The sequence below is a fragment of the Brachyhypopomus gauderio genome, chromosome 10, assembly GCF_052324685.1.
Source record: "Brachyhypopomus gauderio isolate BG-103 chromosome 10, BGAUD_0.2, whole genome shotgun sequence".
Taxonomy (NCBI): Eukaryota; Metazoa; Chordata; class Actinopteri; order Gymnotiformes; family Hypopomidae; genus Brachyhypopomus; species Brachyhypopomus gauderio.
Window position 1 is genome coordinate 6953044 of NC_135220.1, and position 26521 is coordinate 6979564.

General features: G+C 49.5%; 2 protein-coding genes across 12 annotated transcripts in view; both read right to left on the minus strand.

Annotated features, from left to right (window-relative positions):
• Positions 1-1602: 1602 nt before the first annotated feature.
• On the minus strand, positions 1603-6196 carry nrarpa (NOTCH regulated ankyrin repeat protein a). Of its 3 annotated transcripts, none has more exons than XM_077019076.1 (3): positions 6178-6196; positions 5292-5389; positions 1603-5170 (listed from the first exon to the last, which is right to left on the minus strand). In XM_077019076.1, the coding sequence occupies exon 3, from the start codon at positions 4774-4776 to the stop codon at positions 4438-4440; it is 339 nt and encodes a 112-aa protein (XP_076875191.1). In that variant the 5' UTR covers positions 4777-5170; positions 5292-5389; positions 6178-6196; the 3' UTR covers positions 1603-4437. The 3 variants fall into 3 exon arrangements, with proteins under 3 accessions (XP_076875191.1, XP_076875194.1, XP_076875193.1); XM_077019079.1 differs by lacking the exon at positions 6178-6196 and having other exon boundaries at positions 1603-4872; positions 5052-5170; positions 5292-5430; XM_077019078.1 differs by lacking the exon at positions 6178-6196 and having other exon boundaries at positions 1603-4872; positions 4949-5170; positions 5292-5430.
• A 3111-nt stretch (positions 6197-9307) lies between these two features.
• The window catches only part of exd3 (exonuclease 3'-5' domain containing 3), a 40006-nt gene continuing 22792 nt past the window's right edge, over positions 9308-26521 (minus strand). For 5 of the 9 annotated variants that reach the window (XM_077019085.1, XM_077019082.1, XM_077019083.1 and 2 more), the window contains 2 exons: positions 10746-10812; positions 9308-10410 (listed from right to left, as the gene is read on the minus strand). In XM_077019085.1, coding sequence (XP_076875200.1) covers positions 10058-10410; positions 10746-10812 — 420 coding nt within the window. In that variant the 3' untranslated portion in view covers positions 9308-10057. Of the gene's footprint in view, positions 10411-10745; positions 10813-12559; positions 12669-12765; positions 13964-14221; positions 14285-26521 lie in introns of those variants that run through there. The other 4 variants (XR_013133614.1, XR_013133615.1, XR_013133616.1 and 1 more) reach the window with 4 other exon arrangements.

Genomic DNA, 26521 nt, shown 5'->3' on the forward strand with positions numbered 1-26521 from the left:
TGCAGAGCCGTCCATCTGCGCCCTGGGAGAGGCTGCAGAGGGGGGGGGGGGGGGGTCACACCTTGGGGCAAGCTGGGCTGGAGACAGCGATCTGTGGGCTGCATGTGTGGACTATCAGAACAGCAGCAATATGAAGCAGACCATCACACAGCAGCAAACCATCAAGAAAACGGAACACGCAAGCACACACACGCACACTCATGCACGCAGACACACGTACATGCGCACTCTCACTCACACTCTCTCACACTTACTGTCTTGTCAATTAATATTTCTGTCTATGTGAGGCAGAGACAGAGAGAATCTTTTTCACACTGACCCAAATTTAATCTCTCTCTTTTGGATTTGGGGGGCAGTGAAGAGACTTCTCTGCTAAAATCATTTCCAAATTCCTGCTCTTCTGAATGTCGACGCTAAAGCACATGAAGGATCTATTAGGGGCCCTCTCTGTTGCATTCTGGGAAGGCAGCCAACCCAACCGCTGGACAATGGAAATCCAATTCAACAATAACATCCTGCTCCAGCTTGGGGGGGGGGGGGGGGGCGTTGCAGACTGAGGAGGTGGGTTGGCACCAAATGCATGCTGGGAGCTCCAGATACCTGCCCAGTCTTCTGTATGGCCACGGTTTAAGGGAAGCTGTACAAAATACACTTATATAACGCTCACCTGACCAAAAGACAAAAGTGATGCATGAATATCGTCAAACTGCTTTCCAGGCAACTCAAAGCCGCTGGAGTTTTTATGTTAGTGTCACACGTTTGATGGATCAAGAGCTGTGTGCGTGGCAGCAGGTGGGTGCTGGTTTCTGCCCCCCTACAAGGTTCTGTGATCAGCTGGGCACTCTCAAGGGGTCAGTGTGTGTTCTAACACTGCCCAGTGAAAGGAGAAGGGTCAGGCTGCAGCACATGGGACGTGATCCTGGGGCACGTGGAGAGCACAGGGACTGGGTGGGTGGTGGTGTGACTGGGTGGGTGGTGGTGTGACTGGGTGGGTGGTGGTGTGACTGGGTGGGTGGTGGTGTGACTGGGTGGCTGGGGTGTGACTGGGTGGGTGGTGGTGTGACTGGGTGGGTGGTGGTGTGACTGGGTGGGTGGTGGTGTGACTGGATGGCTGGTGGTGTGACTGGGTGGGTGGGGTGTGACTGGGTGGGTGGGGTGTGACTGGGTGGCTGGTGGTGTGACTGGGTGTGTGACTGTGTGACTGGGTGGGTGGGGTGTGACTGGGTGGCTGGGGTGTGACTGGGTGGGTGGGGTGTGACTGGGTGGGTGGGGTGTGACTGGGTGGCTGGTGGTAGGGTGTCTTCAACAGTCCTGTACCAGTGCATCATGGACAAGACTCTCTTCCCACACAGTTAACATAAAACCACACAGAAGAGGAAGGCTATGCATTACCCACAACCCCCTGCACTCCTTTATGCAGCATATGAAAGGCCTAGGCCAAATGACAAAAGGAGACAGAATGTGGACAAAGAGAGAGAGGGAGAAAGAGAGACAGACAGAATCTGGACAGGATCTGGCACAGAAAGGACGCTCACACCACAGCTTACTCAAAGACAGACAGACAGAGAGAGAGAGACAGTCAGAGTTAATCACAAGAACTCCTTAGAGAAAGTTTAATGATTTCTTTACTGGCTTGTACACAAACGTACAAAACATATTACAGCACTTTGTCATCTGACCACAAACAAATCACAGTGTTACAAACGTTCAGAAAAAAAAAAAAAAAAAAAAAAAAACACATGAATGACAAAAGCTCCAACCAAATTGAAACATTTGCGTCGCCCAGAACTGAAAACTCTCACTGGAGGCACAAGGCAAAACTACTTGGTCCACAAAAAGAAAAAGAAACCAGAACAGTGAGCCGGTCCTGCACTTCCACACAGCAGGCTGATTCTCCCTCATGTCATAAATGTTATGACAAAATGAACAAAAATATCCACAGTGTGCAACGTATCTGCTTACGATGATCTCCCCATCACGTAGAGTACTGCCCTCATCTTCAGGAGATCTCTTCAGGGAAGTATCCCACCATGTCAGCATTACTTACATATATTCAGACATGTACACACACACACACACACACACACACACACACACACACACACACACACACACACACACACACACACACACACACACACACACACACACACACACAGAACCTGGAGCTTTTACACAATCATGTTTCATTGTGTTCCTTTTTTATTTAAAAAAAATGTTGACATGAAGCCAACAACTCAACAACAGTCATCAGTGCAAAATGTTTTTAAAGAATAAAACTATCAAGTTTAAGACATGCAACACATATTGATTGGGTTCATAACTGATGATGGGAAATATCTCGTTTGCAACTCCAGGCCCTTCTTAGGCTTTCCAAATGTCTAGACAAGCAATGACCAGACAAACAGTGGTGTGCATGCTACACACACTCCCCCTCTCACATACACACATTCAAATAATCTTACACATGTGCACACGCATGCATGCATGCATACGCACGCGCGCGCACACACACACACAAACAATCTGTCTCTTGCACTCAACCACATGCACACTGCATTCAGGAGACTTTTATAAACATATCTGTTACTCTGATATTTGCTCTCTCTCACTCACTGTTGGCTATTGTTTAAAAAAACACCAAAATTAAAATTACATGAAAGCAGCATTGAAACAAGCATCAGGGTGCTATGACTCTCGGGTTACATTAACTAATCGAAAGGTCACTTTACCCTGCAATAGTCATGCAACAGAACAGTCTTCTCAATAAAACAATGTTAATAGTCCTGCTCAGTAGTAACTCTTCTGAAGCCTCAGCTCCTGCAGTTACCCGAACAGGCACTAGGGGGCGTAAAAGGCTCCACGTATTTTGTGCAACAAAACTCCCTGCATTAAGTCATGCGATACAGTCCACTTTGTGTTACTAATAAAAAGAAACAAAAAATGGAAACACACAATTAAGCGTTCAGCTGAGACATTTACAACATTTACAAATGTCTACCACGCAAAAGCAGAAGATACGTCACCACTTTCTTGAGAAACCAGATAGAATTTTGGTTGTTGGAAACTCTCAAGCGAAAACTGAGAGATTCGTGATGACAGTGGATCAATATCAAACTAACTAATAACAAAAACAGTCTATAATAAAAACATCTACACTCTGTCGTCCTAAAGGGTGTCCTTTTGATGGCCAATATGTTTTAAAAGGCTCCTTGTGGAAATGTCCGGAAGGGGAGGGAGTAGGACTCTGAGTAGAGTCAAATCAGTAGGTTAAAAACCTGTTGAACACTTCAAAGTCGAGGTAGCTGACACAGATCCAGACACAGTGAAGAAGAGCGTGAGAATGAAAGAAGCGAGGGGTCGCGACTCTCCACACGGGACGAAGAGCATGTAGATTACTGTGAATCGGAAGCAGCTTAGTAATACCCTAGGCTATAGATTTTAGTCTATTAAAAATAACCACAACATAATTTAAATGTATAATTTCAATGTACCTTCATAAATAAAAACCCAGCCTGCATTCACAGTGATGACCAGGGTGTTAATAAGAAAAAATACTGAGAGAAGATTATAAAGTGTTTTCAAATGCGACTTTCCTGACGTTTGGACAAATATCGAAAGCAGCGCTTTTAGTAACACAGGAGCCACACACGGAGCTCGCGCTGGCTCGAACGCTCGTGCAGGCTGTGCAGTCTGCTAGCTGAACGCAGGACGCATCTGACTACTTTTTACAAAAGAACACAGTAAAGCTATCGCGTACAGTACTTAACAACGTTAACTCACGTGTTGTTATTATGATTACATAGTTTTTAAAAGCACTGAATATAATGACGCTTTTTTGAAACACGCCGAATGATTTGATTGATAAAAACACATTTATGGTTCTTTAAAACAGTGTTTGTCAAATAAACGATGGCCTTCATTCTAGAGTTCACTTTTTCCCTTTCAAATACGCCATCTTCCAACATCAAGTGCCGTGCTAACCCTCTGTAGATATCAGTAATGGTCATAATAGTGAACAGCTGAACAACTGGAGCCCATGCGTCCAGTAAAGCACGTTTCAGTTACAGCACGAATCCATCTGCCCCCCTGCAGTTCACACAGGCCAGTCTCGAGTCCCAATCCGATTCCGATGTTTTACACATTCGAGGGGAGGGAAAGCTTTAGTACCAACGTGTGTATGTATGTGTATATATACCTTGTCTCCTCCATAGATCACTCCTTACGAGTCAGTAAGTTAAAGGCTATTTACCCTTCACAACCCCCCCCCCCCCCCCCCCCCCACACACACACACACACACACACCAACCCCCCAGTTTGGTTTTACGTATAAGGAAACTTGCCATCGTCTCTTAATTTGGCGGAGCAATGAAATAACTGACGCGCAGGTTTAATAACAGTCTGGCTGTCCGTGTTTACCTGCCAAGGAACGGCGTATCACCGGCCGCCGGAGGAGTACTTCGCCTTGGTAATGAGGTATAACACAATGTCCTGGTGCCCTCCAAAAGCAGCTATATGTAACGCGCTCCATCCTTCCCTGTTGGCCAACCGAATGTCTGCCCCGAACTTCACCAGCAGTTTAACAAGCTCCAGATTTCCGTCTATGACCGACTGGTGCAACGCCGTCTGCCCCTCGGGCCCGAAAGAGTTGACGTTGAACTCGCAGTTCGTCATGTTCTGCAGTAGCGAGTGGAGCTCTTTTGTGTTGCCTTTCTTCACCGCCTCCTGGAAAACCCTCTGAGGCGCGGAGCAGGTCGACACGTCCGCCTGGCTCATGGTGCAGATGGGGGTCGAGCTGCGCCTGCCTCGCCGTCTCAACCTTCGGCTCTCTGGACGTGACACGGCGGAGGAGACCGCAGGAACACGACTAGCCTATGTATCCCAAAACGGACAGAAAATAAACCACACACTCGGTGTGCAAACTGAATTAATGGCTAAATCCAAATACCTAACGAGGGCTTGGACGATCCAAGCCTCATCAGACGTAAGTCTCCCGTTCCGTCGTCGAAATAGCAGCACCAGGTATGGCAATAATAAACGAGTTCACGCACGAGGTATTTCAGCAGCAGTATCTCCGAACTTCAAGCGGTCGTTAAACTCGGACGGGTCCTCGTGCGTCCGTTTCTCCCCTCCCGAATCCGCTCGGAACCGCTTCGCTTCGCAAGGGTGACTGATAACAGAGAGAGAAGATTCTTCGTGAGAACACTGAGGGCAACTGCATGTCCACGTAAAACAGTGCTAAGCGTCTTGTAAAGATGTTTTTATCGCGTTCACACAAACTTGGCACTTGCCTGTATAAGTTTGGACGGGTCGTGGCGACTCGCAACACTTCCCGCTTGCCCCGTTGTTGGGTCTCCCTCGAGCGGTCCCAGTGAATATGTGCCCGGAGCTGCGCGCCAGGGGTATATTTTAGATTAACTATTTTGCATAACAATGAGCTTCCACAGAATCAAGTGTCGTTGAATAGGAGGGGCTGCTCGAAGCTAATAGGCTGTAGTCTTGGCTTAGGGCGGGGCCATAAACTTGAAACTGAAGATAGAGGCGTAATCAGAGGTGTGGCCACAATTTCCCACGGAATACGAGCGCGTAATCGTTAACGCGCTGCCCGTTCCACCAAGGTACATTAAGCTTAAAAGAACAAGTGTGCCTACGTTAATAATAGTGCTTACGAACCAATCTAAGATTATTTTAAAGATGTTCATGCCTTTTCCAGGTTATAAAGCGGTGAAAGAAAAAAAAACAAAGCTCGTTTAATTATATGTATCAGAGAGGTAATTGGATTTTTTAAATTCCTGTTACCTATTCACGGGTAATAAGTTAACGTAACAGATCTCAATAGGCTATGATGTCTCTCAATTAGTTCCTCGATTTCCTTGGCCGGTTATACGAGCCCCCCGTTCATTTTTGCACACGGTAACAGAAGGCTTGGCTGCCTACAGTACCTGGCTTACAAAAATGCTGAGCATTTGGCCACTAAGTTAAATGTCGTTCAATTTCTGTTATGAACAAGATACACTAGGGCGGGCAGCAATAATACATATATTATATATTACATATACGTATGTGTGTGTGTGCATTGTAAGGATTATTTCCTCTACACAGTGTTTTTGAGGACCCACATTTTAGTGGAACCAAATCTGAGAATTTATTTAGCATTTTCCAACGTCGGTCTCTTACCTCATGCACGAAATAGTAATGACTCCCAAGGTTATTTGTGGACATAAAAATACCTAAACTCGTTTCACTGCCTTATACAACTTCATGGCAGAGCAGCAGTCATCCCAGCTGTTACAGTCACAGGCAATGGAACTTCAACAACAAAGCCTGCACGACTTCCTGTGCAAGTGAAAAGAGGTGTGCGCCGTGCTTCGACTGACACGCACGGCAGTTGTACCGTGGGAACCGGACGGCTGCAGTTCAGCGCTCAGCTCTCGCCTTTCCTCACGCGCCGCAGTTTGGCGTGGAAAGCCACACACACCGCGCACAGCGGAGCCGTTTGCCTCGTTTGTACGTGGTCTTCAAAGCTAGAATAAAAAACAAGCCGATGTCACACTCTGAAAACCGCCTCTGCTCTCACATGCAGACAGTTTCCCACAGTAAAATCAGGCGTTTGCTTCCTGCTTTATTAGGTTGTTCGAGCTGTAAAACCTCAGACAGAAAGGCTGCTTTGCGTACCGTTTGTTCTAAAAGTTAAACTATTAACTAACGGACAGATCCCACCTCGCTCAGCATTTACACAGGGTGCACATGAATAAAGACCATACTTTATCTCTAGTTTGGCCTACATGCTAAAATTTGCGAAGACCGGTAGACCCTCTGAAGAGAAACACTAACGAAGACATTTTTACATTTCAAGAAACGTGTATATTAAATATAGAGTGCGAAAATAATATCCTTCTGAGTTAGGTCAAAACCTAGACAGGCGTTCAGTTAAAAGTAACTTATAAAATAACATTTAACTATAAAGTAAAGCATATAAAGTAACAATTTTTATTTACCATTTTAGTAGAGTTAAGCTTAAATACGAGTTGGTCTTATTGCATTATAATTAACACGTGGTAGACGTATACAATGCTACAACACTGTCAGTATTTGAATATGTCATGAAAATAACTTTAAAACGTGAATCACTGGTCTGCGCAGCCCTGGTCATAGACCGTGTATTCTTACTCTCTTTCCAAAGTGTCGACCAGTGAGACAATGATCACTTTGGCAAGACTGAGCCGCCTAGACCTGCCAAGCAAGGGCTGGACCACCGGTCCGATAATCACACAGGCCAAGGTCTGTATGTGCGTCCGCCGCTGCTGGATGTTCAGAGCAGGAAGAAACGTCTACAGCGAGCGAGCTCTCCTACGGTGCCCAATCACTCAATTTACTCCCACACGGAAGGCCTACGGACGAGACTGGCATTTATTATAACTTTTTGCACCGTTTCAGCCGCTACACAATAGAATTATACACTTCAAATCGAATTTCTTAATACAGTAGAACAGATAGAACAATTCAGTCTATTTGCGACTCGCATCCAGATATAAACCGCACAGAAGACTTATAAGGCGCTGTGTAGGCGCACATAAAAACAGCAAGCTGATCAGCATCTCGTGGATTGCTTCGTCGCTCAGAATAGCTCGCGCGTAGAGTGTCAGATGCACCGTAGTTCACGCGAGTTTGTCGTTTTGACTCGCATTCCACAGAACCCGAAGCCCGCGAAAGAGCCTCGGCTCGGAGGACGCCAGTCGATCGCTACCCCTTCAGGCCCAAGGCCAGTGATGCGCAATTAAAAATTCAGCACAGGTTGCCAAACTTAATTGAACAGGTGGCGTGTCCGTTATTTGTACCGGACACGCGTGTACCCACGTGTCATCAAAGATTAATACATGACATAAGGTGATGGTGAAGTACGTTTAAATCTCATCACAATATACAGCGGTTACACGGAGTAGCGTTCATAATGCCGTTGACAGGACGTACATTTTGTTTAGGTTTTTTTCTAGGCTGCGTGGAGGCATTTCTCCAGACCTCAGGCACGCAGGGAAGTTGTTTTAATGATCAGCCAGCATACCAGTGCCGACGGATTTTGGCGCCCGAACCAGACGAGCGCGAGAGAAAGGGGCGGGCGGGAAGAGGAGCAGATGGGCGGCGCCTCTGAGTCACAGGCCGGGATTCTGCGAAGCTGGCGTGACGTCTCAGCGCAGGGCGGGGCTTGGGAGCCCAATTCAGCCCCAGCACCACGTGTTGCAAGAGCGTGGGAAAGAGGCGAGCTTTTCTTCCCAGCAAAGAAAGAACGGGGATCGAATAACAGCGCTGCAGAAAAGCCAGGGTAGTCTGTAGCTCCTGCTGCAAGCCGACAAGGGCAGGAACACAAGATTATTTCAAATGAACGCAAACGTGGACACCACGATACAGTTTCAGTAAATACTTAGAAATTTATGTTCAGTACACGCGGATTTATGAAAAAGCATATGCAGATTGCTCTGCTGAGTCTCTAAAGGGCATGCGCGACACACACACACACACACTTTCTCTCTCTCTCAGACACACACACACAGTGAAGGAATCTATGCAGCCCATCCTGTTTTGAAGCTCACACAACACCCTGGCGAGACTCATGCCAAACGCCTGTTTGGATTCAGTTCAGCTGGGCTGCTTTTGTATGGAAGTTTTATGTAACTGTAACACAAATCGATATTAAACTTAGATTTCTGCTTTTTCCGTCCTGTCAGAAGTGCATGTGATTCACTGACCAAGGTTTAGACAACTGGGTTCTAGGCACATGAAACGTTATCTTGAATGCCCTTCTGAGTGTAAAACGAAATCAAACCTTTTCTGTGGGAATACATACAGATAAATCAACAGCTAAATAACAAACATACTTCTGAATGTATACTATACTAAATATCCCAGTGTCATTTCTGTGTGGGGGCATTTATCTATTTAATGTGTAAACTACCTTGTAATGAATGACCCTGTAAAGTGATAAGATTGGAATACTCTGTTGTGGTATAACCTGTGCTGGACACAACGGTGTAGGACTCGTAAAGGTTTATTTATTTATTTTTAGCTCCTGTGATTATAAACACCACCAGGGGTCCATGCTCTCCAGACTCTTTTGGTTTTGATACTAAAGTAAATTTTACATTAAAAATAGATGATTCATTAATACGTGGGGTCCACTAATTAATATGTAGGGAGGATTTTACCTAGATCATGATTTCTTTCTCAGCTGTTGCTAAGAACATGCCAAAACTCTTCTGAGCATCTCAGGAATGGCTATAAAACACAGTTGTTAAAGATGAGGTGTGACAAGCAGGATGAACATGGAGTTTAATTGCTTTTTAATATAACAGGTGTTTATACATATAATGGTTTTCCACAAAATTAATCAGGTTAGAATAGACAATCCGAGCAAAAATCAGCAGGCATGGTGTCTTCACAGCTTTGTGAAAGTGAGCCCTCATCGACCTGGAGCTAAAACATTACTTATCTGGAGCAGCACTGGCGGCTTCATCATGACCGTTTGAAAAGCTCTCTGTAATTACAACATGTTTAGTTACTCCGCTCTAGTGTGGTTCCGTCCAGAACCAGACGGTCAGCACATGGGCAGGCATGCCTTTGCTGAAGTCAAATATTATTTACACAAGGAGTAAGATAACAAGCATCAAAAGGTAAAAAAGCAGGAAGGTGTTAGAGATGTCGTTAACGCAGTATGAGCAGACAAACATGCCATATGCAAAGTCTGTTATTAAAGTCATCCTGAACATGTGGGTGTGAACATCAAAGCAACAGCGCAGTTTTCCAATGACACCATTAACCAGTTACAGAACATTCCCAGTGGGACGAGGACTATAAATGGGACAGTGGCACCAACAATCCAAAAGAAAAACATCTCCATTTGAGGAGGGTCTTCTGTACCATTCTGGGCTCCGCTGCGAATAAAACAAACAAGGTGCCTTTGCACAACAGAAAACCAACAATAACGGTCTGGTTACGAACCCGTAACAAGAGTCAAAATTTCCTTAAAAAAAACAACTCGGAAAGAATGGACACATTAAAACCTTCAGCCACACATCCCCTCCCCAACATCAGGCGGACCAGACGGGCCTCCATCCGACACGTGCAGAACATCCTGGAACTGCGACACCACATGGTCAAAATGGGTCCCCTCCCAGAACACCTTCCCGCAACCCGTGCAGACGAAGTACTCCGGTATGCGGGGAACCAGACCCGGGGGCACGACCTCCAACCGAACGAGGACATCTCCACGGATTCTGCAGGTCTTGGGGTCCAGGACGGAGGACGGCGCCCATCGGCAACGGGGGCGGAACTCTGGACCCTCCAACGGACTCCGCCTGCTGGAGATTGCCTGGTTCTGCCAGTCGTCCTGCGTGTGTGGAGTGTGCGGCAGCAAGCCTGGTTGTGGAGACAGTGTGGCATGTTTAAAACCAGCAAAGTGGTGCAGAAGTTGATTCGGGAGTGGAAGCAAAGGGGGGGGGGGGAGAGCAGCTCTCCAGGTGAAAGTGTGAAAGGCTCCGTTCAAATGTTTTGATTTAGCGGTTCAATGAAATGGTGGTGACAGAGATTGAGGAAGGAGCGCGAGACAGAGAGGTAGAGTTTTGCAAACTCAGAAACCCCATTACAGAAGAGGAAATGCAGTCCCAACATGCCTGTCGAGCAGTGGAACAGACACATGGTAATGGTAGTGTCTCCAGAGCCACTAGTGTGCAGACGGCATACGGTTCACTAACCTCTCTCCCGCATCATCTGAGTCACGACTTCCTGAGGCACCATCAAGTATTCGTCATTATTGCACGCCTAAACAGGACAACACACAACAGCGAGATGGGGAAAAGGTTAAGAAGGTGTGGTATAGGGCAAGGCACCTTCAGCTTCCAGCTTAATCATACCAGCAACCACAGAGAAGACAGAGCACACTTCACTGAGGGCGCACATGTCATCGAGGGCGCACACTTCAGGGAGGGAGCATTATCCATGTGGCTTGGAGAAACAGACAAACCCACTGAATGACTACAGTTTACACACAAACAGAGCTAACCCAACAACAAGGTGGAGGACTTGGAGACTGAATCTGTGAACCGAGTCTGATCTGTCTCTTTCTCTCTCTCTCTCTCTCTCACACACACGCACACGCGCACACACACACACACACACACGCACACACACACGCGCGCACACACACGCGCGCACACACACACGCACACACACACACACACACACACACACACACACACACACACACGCGCGCGCACACACACACACACACACACACACACACAAACCGGTGGGTGTGAGGTCAGGAATGAATTTGGCCTATGTGAAGTTCACATCCCTATGTTGCTTTTGTGTCAAATGCGTGGTCCTCTTCATGACGACAACCGCCGCTCCTAACAACACCCCACTCCCACTCACACACACACACACACACACACACACACACACACACACACACACACACACATTCAAAATATAAATACCAGCTCTGATGCTGACTGTTGAAACATCAGAGCTGGTATTTATATTTCAGTCAGCTGGAATTTAATATAGACAGACAGCAGAGACAGGCTGTGGGAAGTGTGTGTTTAAGCCTGCAGATGGATGGCATGCAAAGATCACATGTGTGTGTGTGTGTGTGTGTGTGTGTGTGTGTGTGTGTGTGTGTGACAGAGGTGTTTAAGATCCAGGTATGGAAAGATCCAGGCACGTGTGTTTGTGAGAAAGTCACAGGTGCCCTTTGCAACCCCTTAGTGTTCACTCTAGCGTTCTCATAATTCCACCTTGAACGATCTCTTCAATCTCTCCCCCACTCTCTCTCTCTCTCTCACACACACACACACACACACACACACACACACACACACACACAGACAGACAGAGCGGTGGCAGCACAGTGAAAATACCAGCAACTATTTACCCAACTCCTGTGTTTCCCATGCCAGAGCAAGTCAAAACCTGCTCAGCACACACAGAGCTTATCCCAGAACTGCCACCTTATACACCCTTTATGTGTTTGCCTTGAGAACCATGCACGCAAGCTAGTTTCTCCTCTCTCTCACACACACACACACACACACACACACACACACACACACACACACACACACACACACACACACACACACACACACACACACACACACACACACACACACACACTTGTATGTGTGTGGGATCCAGAGAGAGGGTCTGTCAGAGGTATACTGCTGTAGCGGGCCCCTCCCTTTCCACATGGACCTCCTTGTTCAGAATAACTCATGGGACTTGCATAAGAAACTAATTGGAATCCTATCTACACAAGAGGCAGACGTTAAAAAAGTCCAACAATGATAGTCATCTGGTAAGGAAGATGTGACAAGTGGCCGGCCCGGTGGAACCCAGCGATCCCGCAGACACCATCACAGTCGCGTCTGAGATGTGAGCAGTGGACTGGGGCTACGTGAGGGTTCAGTCAACAGAGCCTTTCTGAGGAAGCCTGGGAGACAGCGAGAGTGAGACTGCGACCTGGGGGTGGGGGACACGGGGAAAAACAGTCGCACTGACTCACACGCAGACGTTGGCCGTCTCGCTCTCTCACACTGCTGCTCCCATGGGAAAATCCTGGACTGCACACAGGAGACAGGACCACGCTGGGACTGGGTCACATGACCATGTTGCTGTCCAATGGCGAGAGAGAGCTTTGATTCAAACAGGCAGAAACAGGTAAGGTGCTCATGTGGGAATGGAGAGGGGGAGGGGGAGAGAGGGAGAGAGAGAGAGAGAGAGAGAGAGGGAGGGGAGAGAGTGACAGAGTAGAGGGAGGGAGAGATGTTTTCTCTTGCTCTGCTAACCCTCCACTTTTGCACCGAAACAGAACTGGAAAAAGCAGTCATTATATAGTATAACATAAAAACATGAAATTTATTTATGGAACAATGAGCTATAAAAGAGGCCTCCCACAATGCGTACAACACACAGCACTATTAACAGAAAAGCACAAATTGTCATTAGACAGCAGAAAGGTGCCAACCCCTGTTGGCCTGTGTGTAATGAGAGCGCTCACTCAGGGTGAGTAGGGTCCTCATTTACTACCTCCAGATGCTGTCATTAACAGCCCTGTCAGTGCTAATAGCGTGTGTGGGAGGTTTGTGTGTGTGTGTGTATCAGGGAGAGAAAGAGTGTCTCAGTCAACCATGCAGTAGGCATCGGTCGGACCGTGTCTGCTCACAATCTGTCCCTCGTCACACAGACTCCCTCCACACTGTCCTGCTAAAAAAGCCAAGCCAGACAGGCTGTGTGGAGGAGAGCGGTAAGCTGGACAGGACTGACCACAGTGGCCCCACACAGGGGCAGGAGAACGGGTGAGGGGGCTGTTTGTGGCACTGGAGACCCGTGTGCGCTGCCATCGGCTCCGAGCTGATGCCCCTGGGCCCCTCTGGGGGAGGATTGTCAGAACGGCCCAACACAGAGAGAGGAGAACTAATGCTAGGCCCGATTTGGCAGCTCTGTAGCTCTCCCTCCCTCTCTCTCTCTCTCTCTCTCTCTCTCTCTCCCCCCTACCCCCTCCACCCAGATCCACTCAGAAACTGAAGCAAGGGTAATCCAGCAAACATGAGATGTTACACAATCAAGACCCCAGCCATATCATATTAGCCATATTTCTTATCTGTGCAAGGAAGCCTGTGTGTATCGGTGGTGTGTATCGGTGGTGCGTGTACATGGTGTGTGTACATGGTGTGTATCGGTGGTGTGTACCCACCAGTGTGCCACAGTGCTTTTAACATTCTCATCTCTCTCACTAGATTCAATGTGTTCACTGCACGTCCAGCACAGAGGAGGAAGAACTTGGTGACCAGCTCAGGGCTCTCTGTACGCTGAGGTGTGACCAGCTCTAACGTCTCCTCTACGACGGCTGAGCTCAGGGTGGTATAGGGCTTTGCTGCAGGAGTCCTGCGGGAATACCGCGGGAATACTGTGGGAACACCGTGGGAAAACATAAAAGAGTGAGAACTAGAGATGTGCACTGTGTGAGAGATAGAGCAAGAGAAAGAGAATGAGAGATTGTGTGTGCGTGTGTGTGTGTGTGCGTGCGTATGTGTGTGTGTAGGTTGTCTTGTTGTGTAGCTGTTCTGTCACGCCCAATTAACCGTGACAATCATCCTCTCCTTTTCCCAGTACCTTGTCATGGGAGTGCTACCAGATTCCACAGTGAAAGCACACCGAGACATACCTCACGCTCACGATGGCCTCTTTGATTCGTCAGTCTTCTCCTGAACACACAGCCTCGGAGCGTCTGGGGAACACGGTCAGAATGCTTAGTGATTCATTCCCAACGGTAAATATTGACAGAGGGAGGCCAAGTTCAGTCCTGAGAAAACCATAGACAGTCCGCAACACCTGCACCGCAGGACACAGGGAGTAACTCCAGACAGAACACTGCACTGCAGGACACAGAGAGCAGCTCCAAAGAGAACACCTGTACCGCAGGACACAGAGAGCAGCTCCAAAGAGAACACCTGTACCGCAGGACACAGAGAGCAGCTCCAAAGAGAACACCTGTACCGCAGGACACAGAGAGCAGCTCCAAAGAGAACACCTGTACCGCAGGACACAGGGAGCAACTCCAAACAGATCCCTGCACTGCAGGACACAGAGAGCAGCTCCAAACAGATCCCTGCATTGCAGGACACAGAGAGCAGCTCCAGACAGAACACCTGTACCGCAGGACACAGGGAGCAACTCCAGACAGAACACTTGCACCGCAGGACACAGAGAGCAGCTCCAAACAGAACACCTGCACCGCAGGACACAGGGAGTAACTCCAAACAGATCCCTGCACCGCAGGACACAGAGAGCAGCTCCAAACAGAACACCTGCACCGCAGGACACAGAGAGCAGCTCCAAACAGATCCCTGCACCGCAGGACACAGGGAGTAACTCCAAACAGATCCCTGCACCGCAGGACACAGAGAGCAGCTCCAAACAGAACACCTGCACCGCAGGACACAGAGCAACTCCAGACAAAACACCACAGAACACGGTACCTTCCACACACTGAACACACCAGAACACAGTATTTGCTTTTGTTTATTGTGATTGATTTTTTTTATAAATAAAAACCTTGGGCAGTAAAAAGATTGTGAATCAATGTGAGGACATTTACCTATACAGAAAGAAATCTCTCTCTCTCTCTCTCTCTCACACACACACACACACACACACACACACACACACACACACACACACACACACACACACACACACACACACACACACAGTGAGAGGTCATGGGGTTAAGTGCTAATGGTGTCTGAGATGAGCCGGATAGAGAGGTAGCAACATCAAAGCTCTCGCAATCACGGCGTCCATGACAACGAGAAGACCGCAGAGAGGTGTGGGACAACACACAGCAGAGGACAAAAAAGAGAAAACAGTGAAAGAAGGAGAGAAACGAGCTGAGAGGAAAGAGAGGTAGATGAACAAAAGGACAGTAGACTGTGTGTGTGTGTGTCTGTGTGTGTGTGTGTGTGTTTGTAGGGGAGATTTCACTTCTGGTTTGAATGCAGTGAGGTGAAATCTAAAGACTACACTGGCCTGAGAGAGTTCCTGTGTGCTAGTGTCTCTCTCTGTCTCTCTCTCTCTCTCTCTCTCTCTGGCTCCAGTGAATTGTCCAGAGGCAGACCTCTTTCAGACTCCTGTGACACAGTCATTATGAGTGTGGGAACTGAATCCACTCCTCACTCCGTGCCACTGTGGCCCCGCCCCCCTCCCCCTTACTCTCCCCTTATAGATATTACTGCTCCAGCCAACACAGATAGAGAACCACTGACTGCATGACCTAATCTGCCATCACTCACAATCTCCCTTTCTACACCATATAGTACACACTTCACTCTGATTCTGTGTACACCATATAGTACACACTTCTCACTCTGATTCTGTGTACACCACATAGTACACACTTCACTCTGATTCTGTGTACACCATATAGTACGCACTTCACTCTGATTCTGTGTACACCACATAGTACACACTTCTCACTCTGATTCTGTGTACACCATATAGTACACACTTCTCACTCTGATTCTGTGTGTACACCATGCAGTACACACATCTTCGTCTGATTGTGTGTGTGTGTGTGTGTGTGTGTGTGTGTGTGTGTGTGTGTACACCATATAGTACACACATCTCCCTCTGATTTGGTGTGACTACATGTAGTACACACATCTCCCTCTGATTTGGTGTGTGACTACATGTAGTACACACATCTCCCTCTGATTTGGTGTGTGACTACAGGTAGTACACACATCTCCCTCTGATTCTGTACACACACGCACTTTGATTTCACTTGTATCTCTTGCTCTTTATCTATCTTTTCCTTTCCTCTCTCTCCTTTCTCTATTGCTGCCCCTTCTGTCTCCACTGATATGGGACGAGTTCTTCTGTTATTCTCCATCTGCCATCACAGAGCTGTCTCTCTCACTCCCCATCAAACTGCCCCCCCAACCCAACACCACCATCCCTGACGCTATCTCCGCAGCGATAACCATGGGAACCGCTGTGTGGGAACCGTCCGGTCTGGCTCGCCACACCAAAATAGACCCTGTAAAGAGAACTGGGGGGGGGGGGGGGGTAGACTGGCAGTGGGCGGCCCCACGGTGGGCCTGGGGGCACACGGTGACTTGAGCAGCAGAGATCAGCAGACAAGACGACCAGGAGACACAGATCCTCCTGCATGAATCTGGGGCTGTTGGGTTGACTCTGCCTGACTGCCTGACCTGACTATTGGACTGCCTGAGTCCAATAAGGAGGTGACAGGCATATGCCTAGCATGTCCCACATACGTCAGTAGCACAAGGTTCCTGTGAGAAAACTTCTCCATCCGGAAGAGAGGGTGAGAGGAGGAAGCAGAGAGCAGCATTCCTCTTTTACCATTCCAGTTTTATCCCTGTGTTCAGTGGGCCAGGCTCCCCTGGTCTTTCCCATGGTGAAGAGGCTGACCCCGGAGCATGCACCTCGCCCCTCCCACAGGAGGGGGTGGGGGGACAGTACTTGCCCCTCCCAGTCCGAGCTGTGCAGCGGCAGGCTTAATCCCCCAGATAACATCAGTCCCAAGCGGAGGGGTAGAAGTCCAGGCTGCCACTGCTGAACACCCCCACCCCCACACACACTCACACACACCCCCCCACACACACACTCACACACACCCACCCCCCCACACACACACTCACACACACCCACCCCCCCACACACACACTCCCACCCCCCCACACACACACCCCCACCCCCACACACACTCACACCCCCCCCCCACACACACACACACACTCACACACCCCACACATCACACTCACATACACACACATTCCCACCCCCACACACACACTCACACACACCCCCCCCACACACACACCCCCACCCCCACACACACTCACACACCCCCCCCACACACACACACACATACACACACACTCCCACCCCCACACACACACTCACACACACCCCCCCACACACACACTCACACACTCCCACCCCCCCACACACACTCACACACCCCACACATACACACACACCCCCACCCCCACACACACTCACACCCCCCCCCCCCCCCACACACACACACACACACACACACACACTCACACACCCCACACATCACACTCACATACACACACACACTCCCACCCCCACACACACACTCACACACACCCCCAACACACACACTCCCACCCCCCCACACACCCCCCCCCCACACACACACACACCCCCACCCCCACACACACTCACACACTCCCACCCCCCCACACACACACTCACACACTCCCACCCCCCCACACACACACTCACACACCCCACACATACACACACACCCCCACCCCCACACTCACTCACACACCCCCCCCCCACACACACACACACTCACACACCCCACACATCACACTCACACACACCCCCACCCCCACACACCCCACACCCCCACCCCCACACACCCCACACATCACACTCACACACACCCCCCCCACACACACACCCCCCCACACACCCCACACATCACACTCACATACACACACACCCCCACCCCCACACACACACACTCACACACACCCCCCACACACACCCCCCCACACACACACTCACACACACACATCACACTCACATACACACACACCCCCACCCCCACTCACACACAACCCCCCCACACTCACACACACCCCCCCCACACACACTCACACACCCCACACATCACACTCACATACACACACCCCCCCCACACACACTCACACACCCCACACATCACACTCACATACACACACCCCCCCCACACACACTCACACACCCCCACCCCCCCACACACACACTCACACACCCCACACATACACACTCACATACACACACACCCTCCCACACTTACACACACCTTCATACATCACACATACCCCACACACACACATACCCCACACATACTCCCACAAGCATGCTCACACACACACTCACACACTCCCACCCCCCCACACACTCACACACACCCCCCCCACACACCCCACACATCACACTCACATACACACACACCCCCACCCCCACACACACTCACACACACCCCCCCACACACACACTCACACACCCCACACACACTCACACACCCCCCCCACACACACACTCACACACCCCACACACACACACACCCCACACATCACACTCACATACACACACACCCCCACCCCCACACACACTCACACACACTCACACACACCCCCCCACACACACTCACACACCCCACACTCACATACACACACCCCCCCCACACACACTCACACACCCCACACATCACACACACTCACACATCACACTCACATACACACACACCCTCCCACACTTACACACACCTTCATACATCACACCCACCCCACACACACACATACCCCACACATACTCCCACAAGCATGCTCACACACACACTCACACACTCCCACCCCCCCACACACTCACACACACACACCCCCCCACACACCCCCACACATCACACTCACATACACACACACCCCCACCCCCACACACACTCACACACCCCCCCCCACACACACACTCACACACCCCACACACACTCACACCCCCCCCCACACACACACTCACACACCCCACACACACACACACACACACACACACCCCACACATCACACTCACATACACACACACCCCCACCCCCACACACACACCCCCACCCCCACACACACACACACACACTCACACACAACCCCCCCACACTCACACACACCCCCCCACACACACTCACACACCCCACACTCACATACACACCCCCCCCCCACACACACTCACACACCCCACACATCACACACACTCACACGTCACACTCACATACACACACACCCTCCCACACTTACACACACCTTCATACATCACACCCACCCCACACACACACATACCCCACACATACTCCCACAAGCATGCTCACACACACCCACACATGCATGCGCACACAAACAAACGGATTGATTGGACAAAATAAGAGAGAAAACAGCCTCCATCTTCAGAAAGACATAACCTGTGAAAAACACAACTTCTTCTCCCACTCTCCTGAACAAACACAGGTCACCAGAGGTCATCGGCTTGACTTCCAACAAAAGATACACACAGACAAAACCACATCCAGGTACTTGGGTCCTGGAGTTCCTGTGTTAGTTCTCAGATGCGGGCCCTGAGCCGAGCTATACTGGGGTGTTCTGAGTGGAGCGGTGGTGCCAGGCTTCGAGTCCCAGCTCAAAACAGCTGATGCACTTGCATTTAATGGGCCAAGTATAAAGAGTCCAGTGGAAGTGCATGCTGGATTTGCTGTGGTTTGATGAGTGTGCGCTGCCACATGCACTTCACACATCTGCAGAGCTGTCACACTTTGTCCATTCATGACTAAAATAAATTTAAAAACGAATTTGCTATCAGAGTTCCAAGACTGGAATTTGTTCCTAGGAAATTGTTACTCAGTCGTTACTCACTCACTAGTCGTTTTAATTGGGTTTTGTTAATTGAGTTGGACTTTTGTTGATTGTAGTGTGTTTCGTACAGGTGCCTGTGCCCAGAGGAGACCTATAATGTACGGCTGGTAGAAGGACACCCACACCCACAGACAAACACCACAAAAACCAAGCACACACACACCAGCACATACATCAACGTTTCTGTTACTGTGTTACTGGGAAGTTACTCCACTGCAAATCACTGGCAGTGAGAGGAACTGCATTTTCCATGTGTCATTACTAATGAATGTGTAGACTATAATGTTATACATGCACAGGGAATTCAGTGCTGAATATAATGGTGTCGATACCTGCCGTATCATGTATGCACTCAGGGGAGGGGGTGGAGTCTGAGAGGGGGAAGAGGGGAGAGAGGGTGGAGTCAGAGAGGGAGGAGGGGAGAGGGGGTGGAGTCTGAGAGGGGGAGGAGGGGAGAGGGGGTGGAGTCAGAGAGGGAGGAGGGGAGGGGGGTGGAGTCTGAGAGGGGGAAGAGGGGAGAGAGGGTGGAGTCTGAGAGAGGGAGAAGGGGAGAGAGGGTGGAGTCAGAGAGGGAGGAGGGGAGAGGGGGTGGAGTCTGAGAGGGGGAGGAGGGGAGAGGGGGTGGAGTCAGAGAGGGAGGAGGGGAGGGGGGGTGGAGTCTGAGAGGAAGGAGGGGGAAGGATCTGAGAGAGGGAGGAGGAGAGAGGGGGGAGGGAGAGAAAGCGAGGAACAGCTTAAGAAATAAACACCTTGTTGACCAGCACAGGAGCGTGGAACTGGAGACCACCTGCACAGAGAGGAGACTGGGAGATCAGCACATACTGGGAGACCAGCACAGACTGGGAGATCAGCACATACTGGGAGATCAGCACATACTGGGAGATCAGCACATACTGGGAGATCAGCACAGACTGGGAGATCAGCACAGACTGGGAGATCAGCACAGACTGGGAGATCAGCACATACTGGGAGATCAGCACAGACTGGGAGATCAGCACATACTCTCCTTCTCCGTCCTCCTCTGAGCAAATGCGAGACTGATGGCACAGGGAGTCACAGCACATGAACACGTTCTTCAGTCTGCCTTCTGGAACCACCCCATCCTCACAAGAACATGCCTCATAACAGGGTCAAAACACACACGTCAGTGGGAGGACAGGAGAAGGGAGAGGGAGAGGGAGAGAGAGAGAAGTAGAGATAGAGAGAAAGAGAGAAGTAGAGACAGACAGAGAAAAAGAAAAGCAGAGAGAGTGAAAGAGAGAAGTAGAGAGAGAGAGAGAGAGAGAGAGAAGTAGAGAGAGAGAGAGAGAGAGAGAGGAGAGAGAGAGAGAGAGAGAGAGTCAGACAATCTTTATGCTTGATCCCACAACACGGACACAGAGCCACTGAAGAGCACGCATGAGCATGCGTCAGTCCTGCAAACGAGACGATGACCGCTCACTGTGAGACGATAGCTGCTCACTGAGAGATGATAGCTGCTCACCGTGAGATGATAGCTGCTCACCGTGAGACGATAGCTGCTCACTGTGAGACGATAGCAGCTCACTGTGAGACGACAGCAGCTCACTGTGAGACGATAGCAGCTCACTGTGAGACGATAGCTGCTCACTGTGAGACGATAGCAGCTCACTGTGAGACGACAGCAGCTCACTGTGAGACGACAGCAGCTCACTGTGAGACGATAGCAGCTCACTGTGAGACGATAGCAGCTCACTGTGAGACGATAGCAGCTCACTTAGAGCCTATGAGCTTCAGCCAGTCGTCTGACGGGGGAGTTCAGAGCATTTGGCAGAAAAGGTTCCAGACAAGTTTCTCTTACTTCCCATTCCTCTCTGGGCTTGTTCCATAGCAGGACAGCTCAGTGCTCACATAATGGGACTATTCTGAATGCATAGGCTGTACTGGCAATGACCCCATCTCTCACTCTAGAAAACATACACCCTCTAAAGGTCAGAAGACACTGTTCAGGGCTGTGAAGACTTGTTGAGACTTCAGGAGCAAACAGCATAAAGGCAATGAACAGCAACAATATGAACACTGCATGAATACTTATGTATGATACTGAAGTATGATACCCCATATGTTGATCTGACTGTAAACGAAACACTCGTACTGCACTCGTGTTCAGAATTCATTCATACTGTGTTAATACTGCGTTCATACTGTGTTCATACTGCGTTCATACTGCGTTCATTTGTAGCTGCTCTTCTTAACCCAGGATGTGCTGATTTATTAAAGTACTAAATGTGCCAAAACAAATGGCTAAATAAGTGTGAAAATATTGTGATAACTTGGAGGCTATAGTGTATCTGCTACCCCGATGTCAAAGAACGTACGAACACATGCATGTATACACACACGAACACAAGCACATAGGCACGCACGCACACAAAATGTATTCATTCCACACATTCGCCTCAAATAGGTGAATGTTAGCTTGGACGTGATCTATGGTAACCCCTCCCTGCCTGCCCCCGCCCCCCCCCCTCACTCAGCCTCCATGCCTCAGTGAACTTATTCACACACACTCTCCTCCCCCCCCCCCCCCCCCCCCCCCCACCCCCCCTCTCTCTCCAGAGAACATAAGCAGGCCTGTCTGCCTGAGGCCAGTTCTCATGACATCACCACCCTGATGGAATGTGCCTTGTCAAAAGCCCTCAGAGGAGCAAAGGAGGGGCGCAGCACCTTCATTCCACTTCAGTGTAGTCCTCCGGTGTTTTTTAGATCACGTCAATGTGTGAGTAGAAATGAAGCACACAAAGTACTGAAGTATACAGTTTCCAGAGAAACACACACACAGAATGGCCTCTGTATTGAGACACCCATGTAGAAGAGCGTTGGTGTCTGTATTGGAGACACCCATCTAGTAGAGCGTTGGTGTCTGTATTGGAGACACCCATCTAGTAGAGCGTTGGTGTCTGTATTGGAGACACCCATCTAGAAGAGCGTTGGTGTCTGTATTGGAGACACCCATCTAGAAGAGCGTTGGTGTCTGTATTGGAGACACCCATCTAGTAGAGCTTTGGTGTCTGTATTGGAGACACCCATCTAGTAGAGCGTTGGTGTCTGTATTGGAGACACCCATCTAGTAGAGCGTTGGTGTCTGTATTGGAGACACCCATCTAGAAGAGCGTTGGTGTCTGTATTGGAGACACCCATCTAGTAGAGCGTTGGTGTCTGTATTGGAGACACCCATCTAGAAGAGCTTTGGTGTCTGTATTGGAGACACCCATCTAGTAGAGCGTTGGTGTCTGTATTGGAGACACCCATCTAGTAGAGCGTTGGTGTCTGTATTGGAGACACCCATCTAGTAGAGCGTTGGTGTCTGTATTGGAGACACCCATCTAGTAGAGCGTTGGTGTCTGTATTGGAGACACCCATCTAGTAGAGCGTTGGTGTCTGTATTGGAGACACCCATGTAGAAGAGCGTTGGTGTCTGTACTGGAGACACCCATCTAGTAGAGCGTTGGTGTCTGTACTGGAGACACCCATCTAGTAGAGCGTTGGTGTCTGTACTGGAGACACCCATCTAGTAGAGCGTTGGTGTCTGTATTGGAGACACCCATCTAGAAGAGCTTTGGTGTCTGTATTGGAGACACCCATCTAGTAGAGCGTTGGTGTCTGTACTGGAGACACCCATCTAGTAGAGCGTTGGTGTCTGTATTGGAGACACCCATCTAGTAGAGCGTTGGTGTCTGTACTGGAGACACCCATCTAGTAGAGCGTTGGTGTCTGTACTGGAGACACCCATCTAGTAGAGCGTTGGTGTCTGTACTGGAGACACCCATCTAGAAGAGCGTTGGTGTCTGTATTGGAGACACCCATCTAGTAGAGCGTTGGTGTCTGTACTGGAGACACCCATCTAGTAGAGCGTTGGTGTCTGTATTGGAGACACCCATCTAGTAGAGCGTTGGTGTCTGTATTGAGACACCCATGTAGAAGAGCGTTGGTGTCTGTATTGGAGACACCCATCTAGTAGAGCGTTGGTGTCTGTATTGGAGACACCCATCTAGTAGAGCGTTGGTGTCTGTACTGGAGACACCCATCTAGTAGAGCTTTGGTGTCTGTATTGGAGACACCCATCTAGAAGAGCGTTGGTGTCTGTATTGGAGACACCCATCTAGTAGAGCGTTGGTGTCTGTACTGGAGACACCCATCTAGTAGAGCGTTGGTGTCTGTATTGGAGACACCCATCTAGTAGAGCGTTGGTGTCTGTATTGGAGACACCCATCTAGTAGAGCGTTGGTGTCTGTACTGGAGACACCCATCTAGTAGAGCGTTGGTGTCTGTACTGGAGACACCCATCTAGTAGAGCGTTGGTGTCTGTACTGGAGACACCCATCTAGTAGAGCGTTGGTGTCTGTACTGGAGACACCCATCTAGTAGAGCGTTGGTGTCTGTACTGGAGACACCCATCTAGTAGAGCGGCAGCAGTTGGAGTCGTGGCTAGTCTGTAACAGCTATTCACAGTTGTCACCAGTTAGATGGGGATGAGATGCTCTTCTGAGGCCTCTACAAGATTAAGATCTGGGGACTGTGAAGGCAAGTGAGGAATCACTGCGGCCCACTGTGGCTCAGCTAAAGAGGCATTGACTCCACAAGTCAGTCCTGCAGGACCTGGCACCAAGACATAAGCAAATAATTAAGTCCTGTTGATTGTGACAGACCCTCCAGATATCAGATTTTTTTTCCAAGCACCTCCCAGTGGATCATATGCTTCAGTTGATTGATCGGAGATCTGGGGAGTGTGGAGGCCCCATCAACACTCCATCATTTTCCTCATTGCTGAACAGATTTGCAGTGTGACAAAGTACATTATCCTGATGAAAGAGAGTGGTATGTCTAAAAGTAACAACCACATGAATGCCAATAGCCAGGGTCACACCGCCCAGCACATCACACCCACCACAACGTCACACCGTCCAGTGCGTTACACTGCCTCTGTCAGCTTTCCTTCTTGCCCAGTGCCCCCACGCTGCCTTCCGTGAGAGGATCTGACCGCTGCATGTCCTCTGTCCAAGAGCTCAAGGACCACTAGGGGGCGACTCACTGCATGCCATACACTGGCACACCTGAGAAGCGATACAGTGCTGCTGACTCTAAAAGGGGATTATACTGAAGCCAATAGCTCCTGTGTGTGTGTGTGTGTGTGTGTGTGTGTGTGTGTGTGTGTGTGTGTGTGTGTGAGAGTGTGTGTGTGTGTGTGAGAGAGAAAGAGAGAGAGAGCGTGTGTGTGTGAGCACGTGTGTGTGTGTGTGTGTGTGTGAGTGTGTGAGAGTGAGAGAGACAGAGAGAGCGTGTGTGTGTGAGCACGTGTGTGACAGTGTGTGTGCATGAGTCCATATGTGCATGAGAGAGTGTGTGAGAGCTTTTGTGCGAGTACGAGTGAAAGTGTGTGTGTGTGTGTGTGTGTGAGGATGGATGGATGGATGGATGTGAACGTTCATGTCTCCCGGTGGCTGCGATGAAGATCATGATCATTAAGCACTAAAAACACTGCAGTACACCATTAGACTACTGTGGAAAATACCCAACGAGGGCCCTCAGCATCTCACATCTCATCTCACACAATCTCACACCTCCTCCCACTCAGACACACACACAATCTCTTCCCATCAGTCTTTTTTTCTGAGGTAGCAGGAAGCAGCTTGGCTTACACACAATGGGACACATCAAACAGCGACGGCTGCGCAGCCTTGCCTTGCGCAAACTCTCACAAACACTCTCACAGGCACACTAACATACGCGCACACACACACACACACACACACACACGCGTACACTCACACACGCATGCACTCTCACAAATGCCAGCCTAGCCAATCAAAACAGGGCACACAAAAAGCTGGAACAGAACAAGCCAAACAGGACATTCCAGCTGCTGGGTGCTGGAGTCCCAGCCAATCAGAGTCAGGGCTGAGGGTCCAGCAGTGCCAACAGGAAACACTACTGTCCTACAGACACACACACACTCACTTATACACAAGCTCACACGGTACCAGACTCGAAAACACACACACACACACACACTCACACACACTCATTCTTAGAACGTCTTCCACGCACAGACATGTTCTCGTCCAGCGTGTCCTTAGCCACCTCCACTCTTAACCCATGCTTGCGTGAGAACAGAGAAAGCACGTCTTCCTGTCACTGTCACACCAGAGAGGCGTGAGCTACTGTGTGGGGAAAGGTGTGAAGAAACGATGGCTGGCCACGTGGGGTCTGCTGGTGGGAAACCTGCCCCACCCCATTAGCACACAGTCTTGACACCAGCGAAACTGCCAGATACCAACCAAGGGGAGACTGGGACACACATACACACACACGTAAATATGCATTCCCTCTTATTCCCACAAGCGCACGCATGCAAAGGATCGTTCACTTCCTCACACACGTGCAAATGTGCATGAACAACACACTCAAACACACACGCACTACTCTCAAATATTTTGGCTTTAGGTGCAGAAAGCTTGTCAGGCATTATGTCAGAGTGGTCCCACTAACAGTAGCTGAAGCCC